General features: G+C 36.1%; 1 protein-coding gene across 2 annotated transcripts in view; it reads right to left on the bottom strand.

Annotated features, from left to right (window-relative positions):
• LOC113101079 (carboxyl-terminal PDZ ligand of neuronal nitric oxide synthase protein-like) overlaps positions 1-14,506 on the bottom strand; it is a 94,118-nt gene that overhangs the window by 13,469 nt on the left and 66,143 nt on the right. For both annotated transcript variants that reach the window (XM_026265545.1, XM_026265551.1), the window contains exons 8-9: positions 6,183-6,344; positions 1,236-1,401 (exon numbers count right to left, since the gene is read on the bottom strand). In XM_026265545.1, coding sequence (XP_026121330.1) covers positions 1,236-1,401; positions 6,183-6,344 — 328 coding nt within the window. The remainder of the gene's footprint in view (positions 1-1,235; positions 1,402-6,182; positions 6,345-14,506) is intronic.

The raw sequence follows: 14,506 nt of genomic DNA on the forward strand, positions 1-14,506 counted from the left end.
TTACTGGATTATTTGATAAAAAGTAAAACAAACAAACAAATAAAAAACTTAACCACAGGTTCCAAAAAATATTAAGCAGCACAACAGTTTAAACAGTTATAATAAATAAGAATATTGGAATGATTTCCCAAGAATCATTTGACACTGTAGAGTGTAATAATGGCCAATTATTAGGGAAAAAAATCTGTATTTTTGATCATATGAATACACCCTTGATGAGCTTAAGAGATTTAAAAAAAGGCATTACATATAATACTACATTTTTTCAAAATCAACTAGGTGGGGGGCTGCCTAAAGAATCTCGGTATTAATAAGTATGAATAATAAGTAAACCCTGAAATGACGTCACAGCCTCTTACATTCAAAAACAGTGCAACAGAATTGAACCATCAACAGCAAGCTGTTGGCTGACCACTAGATAACTACTGAAATAATCAACCATCATGCATTCTCAGTGTTAAAACTTTTTAATTCTTTTCTAAACTACTTTTTCAAAGTACCTTAGTACTCTATAAAAAAAAAAACTGGGGTTCAGTCTTTTCACTCTCTTTTCTCCGTGGATGTCATCTGCCTTCCTTCATATTATATAACGCTTCATAATGTCACTCCTGCTCCACTTTTTTCCCTTTTCTTCTGCTCCAGTGGGTTTATAACAGTGCTCCTACCTCTGCAACATATCCTCACCTGCCCTCTCTGAATAGATCTGATGTGTTTCAGCAGCTTTCTTTCACTCTTGCCTTTTCACTCAGACCCTCCCATCTGTTCCACCTCTCTCCCCATCACATACAATTTCTCTTTGCCTTTTAACTTCTCAACCATCGTGGCACTCCACAGGGGTTAATTTCATGCTTAGTTTAAAGTACACTTTCATTTAGACCAGCAGCACCTGGAGATGAGCTGTTTTTCACATTAGCCCGTATGATAAAGCGTTTTCATCCATGACTGTCCCAACAGCCACATTTAAGTCACCTTGTAAAAAATATTTTAATGGATGCAGAAGGTCAACAAAAAATGCTTTACTGAAACACAGACACAGGAATTTCTGATACATGCAGCATGATTGCATGAAAAGTCCGGCCCGAAATTTAAAGTGCAATGTGAGTCCAGGTCACTAAGGGAGTGAGAAGCTTGGTTCAAGGCAACCATTCCTAGTGTGAGTGAAAATCTGCTACAAAAACAATGGAGGTTTTTAAAGTTACTCCCTAACAGTGATGAATACAGGAAATCATACTCACTAGAGCCATTCCCAGCCAGCTTGAGCTCCAGCTCCTGAATCTGTTTGACCAGGAGAGAAATATGCTGCAGTAGGTCCTTATTCTGCAGCAGCAGCTGGTGAACTCGAGCCTGGGCCTCAATCCTCGCTGCAGCTTCTGCAGAGAGCTGATCCTTCAGCAGATGAACCTGAGGAACAAACCAAAGTATGCATGCTTAACTACAGCAGAATTTTCTACCAGCCAACACAGAGACCTCCAGCAGTTAATATGCTGTATTATCCTAGAGTCGCCTCTACTAAGAACAAGAACTCCAACCGGCTCAGTGTACTTTTCAACTCCAACTCAAAAGCATTATGCAAAATTTAAAGTGATGCTTTAAAAAAATTAAAGAAGAAAAAGTTTTAGTGTTTCATTTGATTAAACTTTTAGGCCATTATTTCATAATTAATACCAGAATTTGCCTTTGTTCAGCTTCGGAAGAATATGTCTGAACACACTGGGATCCTGTCTAGGTTTCAAGAGTTCAAGGAAATGAAAATAAATATTTTATTGTTATTCTGAGAATTTCAAAGTCCTACTTGAATTTATGTGTTTATTTAAGGTTAAACATCTTTAAAAGATTTTTAACTACAATCACCTCATTATACAATTTGGTATGCGGTTCTATTGAATTTATTTTGAATGCATTTATATTGAATATGAAAAAATGAATGGCAAACTTTATAAAGTCTTACTATGAAGGTCATCTCAATTACTGTGTAGGTAGTGGCATTCATTCAAAAGTAAAGAGTGCTTTCAAATGAAAAGCTTCTTTAACACCACATCATAAAATAACTTTAAAAAATATATATTTTAGGTTTCTGATATCAGCTGTATTTTAATGATGTAATGAGTAATGATGAAATATGAAGAGCAACAGTGGAAGGACAAATGCCTTTTTTGTTTTATCTGTAAAAAATTATATATGTAGTATAGCAAAAAAGTATACATAAATATATTAAAAATAATGAACAAATAAGCCATTAAATATTACAGATAAATATTATCACTGAATACTTAGGAGTATTCAATTTACACAGCTTTAGTCAAGTATTAATTAACATAATTCTAGATAAAGGAATTATCTGGAATACTCTAACAAGCCTCCATTTCCAGAAGTATCAGAAAAGGTCCTCCACACATATTGTTATGAATTACTGCTTGGTTTGTCCGGCTAAAGACAAATGGCCAGCTATAAAGATTTCCAAAGCGATTATGATGCACTTGAGTGTCCTTCATAAGTACTACGATTCTATCTAGCGATAGACGGGTGAATCCATTTCCACCAGTGGCTTATCCTGGGCACAGTCTAAGTGTCTGTTTGCTTCTAAAGCCACCGTGGCCACCCTCCAAGGGGTCCGGGGTGATTTATGACCCAGCTTAAACAGCGTGCCTGTTCGTGCTGCCTGCCCTTAAGAACAATACATTCTCCAGACAAAGCCAATGAGTCATCAAGATCAGGCCAGCAGGGAGTAGAGCAAAAATTTGAGAAAAAAAAAAAAAAACGACCATACTGTAAATGTAGACTGATCAGGTTGAGCCGCTTGCCATCAGTTCTCGAGTGTAGTGCGTATGTATATACGTGTGTGTTTTCTGACAAAGAGCGATTGTTTTTGGGAGAAGAGCTGCCTACCATGACAAAAGATGTTGTTTTCAAAAGGGTATTGGATGTAAATGTATACAAGCCTCATATTTCATGCTGTCATGATTTTATATCTCAATCTTAGTGGGGTACATTCATCAGCAAGGCAAGTCAGGGTAAATGTTGGAGTCCATCATTTTCTCTGATCACATACAGAAGCAGTATTTCGTTTCCTTGTCTTTAAAAAAGTAAACAACCAAAGCAGAAATGAAGAACTGTTTAACATCAACACATCGCCATCGCAATCAGTTATTCTTCGTTTCATTTTCACATCTACTAATTAAGCGATTAAAAGTTCACTGTCCAATTATGGCGACAAAATGAAAGGAGAACAGTTATATTGACTGTATGGCAGAAAAGATTAACAATATTTTCTGGCAGTAATGTTAGCATATATCATGAGGAATATAATTTATAGTGCTGTTGTAAAAAACAAGGCGTTTAAAAAGTAAATAGAGCAGAGTCTGTTTCAACATGAAGAACATGAATTTCAACAACATTAGCAGGTTTAAAGTCTCTAAGGTGAAGTCCAAGTAGGCAAGTGCAGGTATCAACTGTTTTTATCCTGATTACTCCTCCTTATCTTATGTTATGGTATTATCATGGTATTGTATTGAATTTATTGCAGAACAGTTTGAAATTAACTTAATTTTTCTTTATTGGCAAGTTGCAGTTACGTTTTAAATCCCAAATTGGCCTTTAAAAACAAAATGTGCCATAAAGGGACAGGAAAACTGACACGTTCAGGTCCAGAAAATTAGTAAGGACATTGTTAAAATAGTCCCTGTGCCATCAGTGGTTCAACCATAATGTTAAGAAGATACGAGAAATACTTTATGTGCAAAAAGAAAACAAGTGTAGCCTTGAATATGTCACTGTGATGCTGTCTATGCAGTGTCAGAAAGCTCTCGGATTTCATAAAAAAAATGTATTTGTGTTCTGAAGATGAATGAAGGTCTTGTGACATGAGGGTGAGTAATTAATAACAGTATTTTCATTTCTGGGAGAACCATCCTTTTAAAAACTAAACCAAACCACAAACCACAAAACAGAACAGAATAGAAAAGTTCATTGGTAAGGAATGATCAATGCTCAGTCTGCATGCACTAGTCTTATGTAAAACACCCCTAAACCTCACATTTACAGTTTTCTAAACCCTTTTCCATGTTTTCTTAAGATAACTGATTTAATGGCACTAGCATGCCAACAAATGATTCAATTACACTGACATAAACTAGAAAGCTCTAAAAAATGTAATTTGTGTGATTCATATTCTAACAATCTATTTAAATCACATATATTTAAAGTGGAGGCTTTCATGACCATAGTAATTTCAAAGCACAGATGTAATCTTGTTTTTTCTTCCACTGCACTGTAGTCATTACAAGGTTTTTATGGTGCTGTTTATTCCATTGTTGCTGCCCTCAAATGGCGCAAAGAAATTACATCAAATATTTCAGGACTGATTTTCCTTTAAACAGCACACTGAAAGCTGCAATAGGGCATGAAAAAAATAAGTGGAAAACAAGCCGATCTGAAATGCGAAGCATTTAGAAAGGCTATTTTCTATGAACCCTTTGTATACATATATACATACATATACACATTTATATTATATATATATATATATATATATATATATATATATATATATATATATTTTTTTTTTTTTTTTTTTTACTAAAAAGCAACTGTAACAAGGCTTTCATTTAAGAGAAACCCCATTTCTTGATCCACAAGAAATTTTGCCTGAATTGCTCTCATACAAACATGGAAAACTGATTTTTGGGAGACTTGACGGGGGTATCGTTTTCGATAGAAGCCAGATGTGTTTGACTAATTTTATCTGTATCTTCCACCAGAATATGATTAAAAGAAACAAAACACACAAAAACCTTCCTCCACAAATAACCCACTCCACCACTAATCCAGACTTCAGAAAAGCAAATATCGTTTCATCTGCCGATCATTTTCCCTAAGGATGAGAGCCACTGCAAAACAAATGGAGAAATAAATTAATAAGCAACGATTGACTTGTGTGTGCCGCTTTGATAGCGTGCTTCAAAGCGTCTACTCTTCTTCAGTGACTGAAGACGTCACAGCAGCCAAGAGCAAAGCAACAGCTTGTTTCTCTTTGAGTGTGTTGTGAAGCGAATCTGGGAACGTTTTCAACTGGCTGGCTTTGCTTATCAGAGTTATGACAGGATGGACATCCCTGACTATCCTCAACACACCTCAAAGCGACAGGCAGACACAAAGATGTGGTTCAAAGGAGCGTGGAACTAAATTCCACCCTCTGTAACACCATTCTCAGATCTGTGAAGTGTTCAAGTGTCTTTCACACACACACATAAACAAAACAAAACAAAATAAAAAAAGCACTTTCTAGAGAGTAGCAGCAAAATATCTCTAAAAAACATGGCTTTCTCCTCCTGCCAAACACTTGGTGTAGAACTGTGGCTAAACAAGCTAACCGCATGCTCTCAAAGGCTGAATACACAAACCAGTCTAGTGCCGGAAAGAACGAAAATGCTTCAGACACACAAGACTACAGCTGTTTTAGCACTCCAAGCCATTCACAGCCAGTTCTAATGTTGGGGTTCACATTGAGACCAGAAACAGATTTTCTTTACAGAATAACAATGTTTGGTGAACACCCACATCTCAATTCACAATTAAGAAAAAATATTTCGGATTTCATTAATATATTGAGACAAAACTGCTCAATTACTTTACAAGGCACTAGTTAAGACCTGATAAAAATGGCAAGATTGTCAATCCAGAAACATTTTACCCAATTTTCCTGCTCAAATTTCTGGAGGAACACTTATTGTTTGTTTCATGTTTATTTGTTCGAGGGAAAATAAATAAATAAATGAATCACTAACTCACCTTACCCATAAAAAACATAATTAGCATAATGCACAAAGCACATTACAAAAACCCTCTTCAAAAGAATAATACATGTAATTACAGAGGCTAATTAGATGAGCTAGCTGCTCTTTTTAATTATACACCCCCCTGCTATTATACACTGAATTGACTACTAAAAAAAACTCAGCTTTGCCATCACAGGAAAAAAATAATTAAAATAGAAAAGCTGCTTTAATTTGTAAGAATAATTCACACTATTACCATTTTTGATCAATTAAATGCAGTCAAACTTTTGGTGTGAATATTTATACCAAGTTCAAAATGCACACAACAACCAAAATCCTAAATCCACAGCTTCTACAGGTCTATTTAATGTCCATTTAAAGTGCAGTATTGCATTTCCTCCGTCTCACCTGGGCCACGGCCACCTGTGTCTGCTGCTGCTGCTGGGTGAGCTGCTGCTGGAGCAGCTGGAGCTGGTGGTGCACAGACAGAGGAGTGCTGGCCGGCAGCTGACTGCCTGAAGGAAGCAGCAACTTCGGGGAAGCCAGCAGGATGCTGGGCTCTTCTGAGGGCTGGAGAAAAAGAGAGAGAACAGTCCTTTTGTCAAGATCTGTAATTAATCTACATGTTCATCATTATTATTAGAGTATAAAAAATTCTTCTGAAGCCATTTGATAACTTTGTGTGAGGATAAGGAATGACATGTACAAGCAGAATAAGTTTAAAAGGCATTAAAACCGACAATGCAGAATTAGCAAGAGCCATTAATAATCAGGAAAATCACAATACAAACCAGTTTAGCAGTCATTAGAGAACAAAAAACTTATTTTCATCCCCTGTGCTTTATGCCAATGTCTTCATCTTAAAAACAACTGCATGCTTGCCATTAGGATACAAGGCAGTGCTCTGACCAGCTCTGTGGTCGGCCCCTACTGAGGCTCAGATATTAATTACAGTAGCACTTGCAGCTTGTGTAGCTGCGCAAACAAACAGAGCTCAGAAGGATGGGAGGCAGTCAACTGTGACAAATTATTAGTTTTACCCTATACGGCCAACTTATTTATACCCCAGTCGGGATGAAAGTATGGTAATGCCAGTTGTCAGATATTGACCTCCCACGTTCAGAATGAGGGACGGAGTATGAAAGCCGCAGCAGCAGCGGCCAGAGATAAGACTGATTTGGGCTGAGATTGATGCGCCGCAAAGAGCCCTTTGAAATATTCAGGCATTGCCTGGTGCTGAATCACTAAACGGATGGCTAGACACACCAAACCAGACCTCAGTCTTTTGAAAAATCTAACATGAGCATCTAGTAGACATAAAACTGATATGAACCTCCTAAAGCATTTCAAGGGTCATTATATTTTCTTTCTTTCTTTTCCCACACCAAACTTAAAATGTTCCCGCAATTTAATGTGACAAGAATGCTGTTCGGAACCTGATTTGGTTGTGCTTCAAAGCACTGCTTTTGGAGTGGTCTATACTTTTACATTGTTACACAAAAATAAACTGTTCTTGTGAACTTTCCATTCATTAAAGAAAACAAAAAAAAAAATGAATCACAGTTTCCACAAATAAAAATGTAGCCATCACATTTTCAACATTAATAATAATAATAAATATAAATGTTTCTTGAGCACCAAATCAGAATGAGACACTGAATAGTTAAGTAATGGCTTTGGAAAATTCAGCTTTGCCATCACAGAAATAAATGACACTTTAAAATAAATTAACATTTATAATAGTTGAATTGAAGTAATAGTTCATCATATTTGTGACTTTCCTGTATTTGATCAAATAGCAAAAATTACTTTTTTTTTTATATTCCCAGAAAACCATGCATCCAGCGAAGGAGGCTTTTATTTAAGACTGATGTCAAATAACACTCCAGGCAGTATATTGGGGAAGAGGTGTTTTTCATTTCTCACATATTGGCTTGGAGTGGTGGTTCAGGTCGCCTGATGAGGACTTCCTTCTGTGTGTGTCTACTGACAGCTGTTTATGTGAGCAGTGCTGCAGAATGGCGTGCTGTAAACAACACCTGCTCTCACAGACGCCTCACAGTGAATCCACCTCAGCCGGAGACATCCACTGAATTCATAGCTTGAAAAATCTGCATGGTGCGTCTGGGGAAAATATTCTGCGAATTATATTACTGCCCATCTTATGATAATGATACAAACGGAAAAACTGAAGATAACCGTGACTCTGCTGATAAAATATTTGCTACTTTGTGCTGTGCAAGTTTGAAGTCATCTTATCATGAAGCATAAACGAACAAAATCATGTTATGAACAGAGTGTCTGGACTGAGCACACTGCAACTGTCTGAAAACAAGCACGGGAAGAAGTTCTGACGAGCTTAATGAATATTTTCTTAATGAATTAGCACACTCTTAATCAATTATTCATTGCTGAATATATTTGACAGACTTCAAATTGTACATGTAAATGCTGCCGAAACAAACCACCACTGATAGATACAAAACAAATCTTATGGTTTTAGCTTATGGTGTCAGAAACAAACATTCAAATTAAATGCAATAACCATTTTACTGGAGATATACTTCAAATGAGGCAAATTAGCTACAGTTTATTAAATGAAACCATTCAATTTCTTTACATTATGGGTAATGGAGTTAGCATAGGCACAAGTATATACAATATTAAGTTTGCTATTTAGAACCTAACCAAAAGCAAAGATATCATATTTACAGTACAACTGGTCTTTATTGCATTTATTTCCATACTAAATTGAGATCTGTTGTCTATCCATGTTATTCATCTAAAACGGTTTACACTGCAAAAATGGATTATCATGCACAGCCGACAGAAAACAAGACAAGAGCCATTATGACAGCGACAAAGTTTATGACTGCTTTAATTTGATATTCCATTTATGCAGAGCTAAAGCTTTTGCTGCTAAGCAAGCACCAAATATAGTTCATCTATGATGGTTATTGGAATATTTCCATCCCCCCACAGGGAATAATTACACTATCATCTGTTCTGAAATCTGTATGCTTTCTTTTTTTCGCTGTGTCACAAGAAATATAATGCAGATCCGTCTTTGGTAAATGGTTGAAGAAAACACATCTGTTAAAAAGTATCGAGGGAAATAGCGTTCATTTGAGTGCTTTCAATTAACCGCTGGAGAAAAACCCAATGAGTTCATCTGTGATAATGTGATGTATGTGTAATCAACAGCCGCTACTAAAAGCCTGTAGCGCTGCTTTAGCGGTCACCTCCAGGACCCATGAACACCTGAGGATTCGGACTGGGTCAAATATAAACCTACCGTGGGCAGAAAAAGGTCAGTAAGGAAGAACATGGAAACGTCTGTCATGCTTCACACACTCAACTCACACGGGATGGGTAAAATCTCCACACATGTTCCTTTGTTTCTGTAGTTGGCAGTTCTCATGTGGTGGTTAGGGGTTGATGTTCCCCAGGAGATTCTTTATGAAGACTTTCAATCCAATCCAATGACAACGATCTCTAATGTCAAAGAATAACATCGCAATGGGGAAAAAATAAAATAGTACCACAAATTTTCTAAATAGGCAAAAATGGGAAGAAATTGAGAGACTAAGAAGCAGAGTCTATATGTGAACAAATAATACAGCAATCTATAACGTACACTGCTATTATAGTACAGATAACCTTATTATATTTCATTGGATTACAGCATGCCTGTGGAATATAAGACTACTGGTGGAGGATGGTTATTAAATAACCTTATAATTATACAGGTGCTACAGCTAAAATACAGATCTCCATATTTTCTGAAATGTCACAGCAGATGCCTTGGATTTTATACAACAGCTGTCTTCAGTTCAGATTTTTTTCCTACTTCATTGTGGGGAATAACAATATCAGAAAAGGTTTTGCTCTTATTCTCTTTCTCTATGCCAGTGTTAATCCATTGTTATGGTGGCTGCCAAATGTTTTTCATCTGAGAGTTCATACAGAGGGTAGGTATATAACACTAACTGTAAGAAACTTCTATGAGAAATGATTCTATGAGATTTATGTGTCACACAGATTTGTGTTGCATTGCCAGACTTTTGACAACCAGTAGAAAGCCTTTTCCACTTTACAGCTTCCTCTGCACATGCAAACTTCCAACCTAGACTTTTCTGTCCATCCACATATAAAAGTACACCTTTTTTCCCCACAACTGTTCAAGTTTGGGGTTTCTTTGCTTTGTTTTTGAAAGAAATCTCTCATGCTCACAAATGAATGTATGACTGAATGTATTTCAAACCCAGTAATTAGTTTATACTCAAAAGTAGTTTCAAGGCAACAAATTGTGAAAAAGTGAGCCAATCAAACTGGAACAGCCAGCTCTTACTATTTTCATGTACAAAACGCATCAGACAGTCAATGAACAAGGCGAGTTGGAAATCTGAGGCTGAGATGATCAAGACGCCTACTAGTCAAGAAACACATCACCAGAAAGTTTGCATAGTCTCAAAGTGTGCATCGACTTTACAAAGCAGATAAGCTGACTGTCATCCTGAGCAGAAACTTTGAGAAAAGTTGATTCCTACATGTATCCTTTCTAAACATCCAAAAACTTCTTATCTGGAACGTCAAGCGAAGATGAAAATGTGCTGAGGTCTGAGGTGTCTGATAGTCCAGGATGGATGTTCTACACTTGAAAGCAATGCATTTGAAAGTGGATTACATCTAACAACAAACTAATCCACCTCGGCCTGAGAAAGTCTGCACATCTTGCATAAAAAATTAAATATGCTGAATAGTACAATGCAAGTCTTTCTTTCAAGCACACGGTTACTATGCTGGTCTTTTTGATAATTGGTGAAACAATTCAGGAGTCTAACAGCGCTGCATATTCATTACACAAGGAACAAACGTAAAGACCTGAATGTAAATAAGGATTGTTTGTTTGATATTCCAGTCAGACACAGAACGACACACATCAAAACACACTCAGCAGCATGTGAAATACAAGCAGCTCGGGAGCAAAATGCTGTAACTCATGTCTGTAGACTAGACACATTGCCTCTCCCGAACCTGTGCAGTATGTCCAGCTTTCTGAATATGAGAAGTGTCAGTTGTATTCTAGTGAGAGCACTGAGCCCTTGAGGGTAAACGAAGGTAAAAGAGCAATGTTCAGCTCACAGCTGGGCTGACTGAGATTTGCTAGCGGCCACACAAATGCCCTCATTGCTTTTCTGCTCAGGGCTTTCTGCAAGGCAGATTGCTGCCTCCTGTTTATTGACTTTTTTTTTTCTTTTTTCGGAGACGTCCTTGACAGTGTTAGAGACGTATAGAGGGAGTCATTGCAATGTTACAAATTTGCTTTCTTGCTGCTGGGTTTCTCAGACAAGAACTTTTTTGTGACAGCATCGAGAAGCACATTATGAAATGTAAAAATGATAATTGGATTGCAAAAGTAACTACGGTACTTTCACAGCAAATGCAAAAACATTTTTATTTCATATATATTTTACAAACAAAAGAGGTGGCACATATTGGCTACCTCTGAATTTTAATTAAACAAATAATCTGAAATTAAAATAAAACAAAAGTCTAAATGTAAGAACAATTTATTAATTTTGTTTGATAAAAAGGTCTCACCCTTTAAAAACAGACAAATAAAACTAAGGTTTAAAACTAAGAATCATTTACATTTATTCAGCAGCTACTTTTATGCAAAGCAGCTTACAAATGATGAATAACAAGGCAATAACTCAAGAAGTGCTCGCAAGAACTAATTTCAAAAATAGTCTAGAATACTACAAGCTAGAACGGAGGGATTTAAGAAATATTCAAAGATTAGAAGTGTATCATTAAGTCAGAAGTTAATAACTTAACAGATGAGCTATCACTCATTTCTCATTTCATCGCCCAAATAGAATTCGAAAGATAATTCCACAATTAAAAATTAAATTTATGCATTTAGCAGATGCTTTAATCCAAAGTGATTTACAGTGCATTGAGGCTATCAATTTTTACCTATCATGTGTTCACAGGGAATCGAACCCCCAACCTTGCACTTGATAACGCAATGCTCTACCAATTGAGCTACAGGAACGCATTAAATAATTAGAATTAATCTATTCATTATTAATTTTGTTTGATAAAATGGGTGCCTCACTCTTAATAAGGAAAAGAAATAAAGAAAGATTTAATAATAATTTTGTTTTATCTCTGCTTGGATTATACCACATTTTTTCATTTACTGGAACCTGCCATTGTTCACCAAACTCACAACAACTCTCTTCTTCTTAAACTCAGTGAACCAGAAGGATAAAAATGGGAGGTTTACAAAACAACACGCATATAATACATAGAGAGGCTTGGACAGCTCTTGTTGAATTAAACATTAAACACTTAACAACCAGAGTCAGTGCTTCTCAATATGAAGGAAAAAATAAATAAATACATGACACCATAGCCTACTCTTAAGAAATGCTTAAAATGTGATAAAACACCCTTACTATGATATAAAATTAAAGTAGATTTCACTTGTAGTCTACCCGCCTTATTAATAAGAAAAATCAAAAGTGCAGCTCTTTAATCTTTCTTGAGGATTTGTTTCCCTCAAGCTTTTCAAAGTTGAGTAGCCCTGAGGACAGGAACATGACATTGGGGACTAGAATACAATGCTGAAGGATTTTAACAAACACAGTGAGGATGTAAGTGAGCACGGATACCTTTCTCACTAACATGACAGTCTTGAGACAATAATGTCTGAAAAGTCAGAAGAGAAAACCGTTTGCATTGTTATAGTTATAACACTAAAAGTTGCCTGAAGGTACAGGCACACCCTAGACAATAATACAGCTTCAAAAAGATCAGACAAAACTAGTGTGTGTCTATTAAAACACAGTCCACATGGATTTCCTCCATTGAGATGTCAGGATTTAAAGAGTATAGAACAATGACCTTAAACATCAAACAATCTCAAATAACCACTTTTTACAGCAAGTTTATAAAGGATCCTATTCCCACTGTGAAGGTTTATTCAGCACCTTGAGAAATACAGAATGGCATTAAATATCATGGGCTGGGATGGCTGTCATACACAGTCTGAAGGAGAATCAAAAGAGGTCCAAGCTGTTAAATAGCTAACTAACACTAAAGATGATTAAGTGCCACCATAAAGCTGTTGGCTTTTATTGTCTTCCACGCATTCAAACTAATGTTAAATGTCACTGTAACACATTAGCATATGGATAGAAGTGAATGAACTAATCATGCATTGAATAATTGTGCATCCTTTGGAAACACGACCTAAATTTATGACTGAATGAATTATAAAGACAAAAGGGCTTTGTTATGATCTCTGAAAGTTCACTGAGAGTGAAATGTCAAAGCTTTATCAGCATTTAGACTACACATCTCAGCATAATCGAAGTTGCTCAGTTGAAATTCATTTGTAGTTTTTTAGGCATCCATTGTTAACTAGCAGAGACGATTTAATATCTGTTTGGTTCCATACGGTTAACAGTGTTGGCACAGAAAGTGCAAAGGCTGTTTTCTGTATGAAGACTAAATCAACAGTAAGAAAGGTGTTTATTTTCTTTCTAACTGTCCATCTCTTCTTTTCTATTTCATTCATTGTTTGCTGGAGAAAAAGCATTTTATGGCGTGCCAGAATACAATCATTTCAAAGATGACATTTAAAAATAATAAACACAAACTGGACAAATAAATATTATTCTATAAGATTTGTGTTTAAACACTTAAAAAGGAACTAACTTTTCTAGGTATATGAGTTCATCTCCCAAGAACTCATGCATTGCAAACATCAAAGTGATAAAACTAAACTGGCTGCAAAGGCTCTTGACGCAGAAAGCTTTTCCTTTTCCGAGTCTGTTCTTTTATGTCTCCTCTCATCTGCGATGACATGAATGTGTTTAGAGGGAAAACAAAGGAAAATGATGCTAATTAAGGCAAAGTAAGGCAAATCTACAATCTACAGCACCACGGCAAAATAAATTGTGTCTAAGAGCTGTGAACTTGCTGTCTGATTCAAATATGATGGAAGAGGAAGACTGGTAGCAACATTGAGCATAAAACCCTAAATAAAAGTTACTTATTCAGTTACTAAACAAAAGTTATTAATAACAAAAACAGAAAAAAAGACGAGTAAAAAGAGTGCAAGACAAGTATTTGCAGTTAAAAAGTATAACAATTTCTCCCCTTTTTTTAACAAAATCTTTTTTTATGAACAGACCCTTATTTTCAGATTTTATCTGGAATAGGAAAACACCTTGGATGCGTAAATATATACTGCAAAGACATGATTCACGAGGTGGACTGTCTCTCCCAAATTTTCAACAATACTATTAGGCTTCTAATATAAAATGTATGTTGTACCGAGTTTAACCCTTCTTACAGTCCAGCATGGCTGTTTTTAGAAAAAGCTTCTTATAAATCTGCATTATCTGATTGACTTTGTACAAAGATTCTGCTTTCTGACCAAGTGTCTAGACATTAGCTGAGGCCCCGTTTACAATAGTGTGTTTTGATTTTAAAACAGCGTTTTAGAATGAAAACGATCCTAGTCTACACTGGCGTTTCCGCTGTGTTTCAGAAACTATCTCCATTTACACTACACAACCTAAAATGTCCGTTTTTGAGGGTTGAAAATGCCGGAATAGTGTAAACGATTGGCGTAACCGTAGCAAAAGTGAAGCGTTTTAAAACAAAAATGCACTAGTGTAAACAGGGCCTGAATCCAGCTGACCTATCGGTAA

Source organism: Carassius auratus, chromosome 6, assembly GCF_003368295.1.
Source record: "Carassius auratus strain Wakin chromosome 6, ASM336829v1, whole genome shotgun sequence".
Lineage (NCBI taxonomy): Eukaryota > Metazoa > Chordata > Actinopteri > Cypriniformes > Cyprinidae > Carassius > Carassius auratus.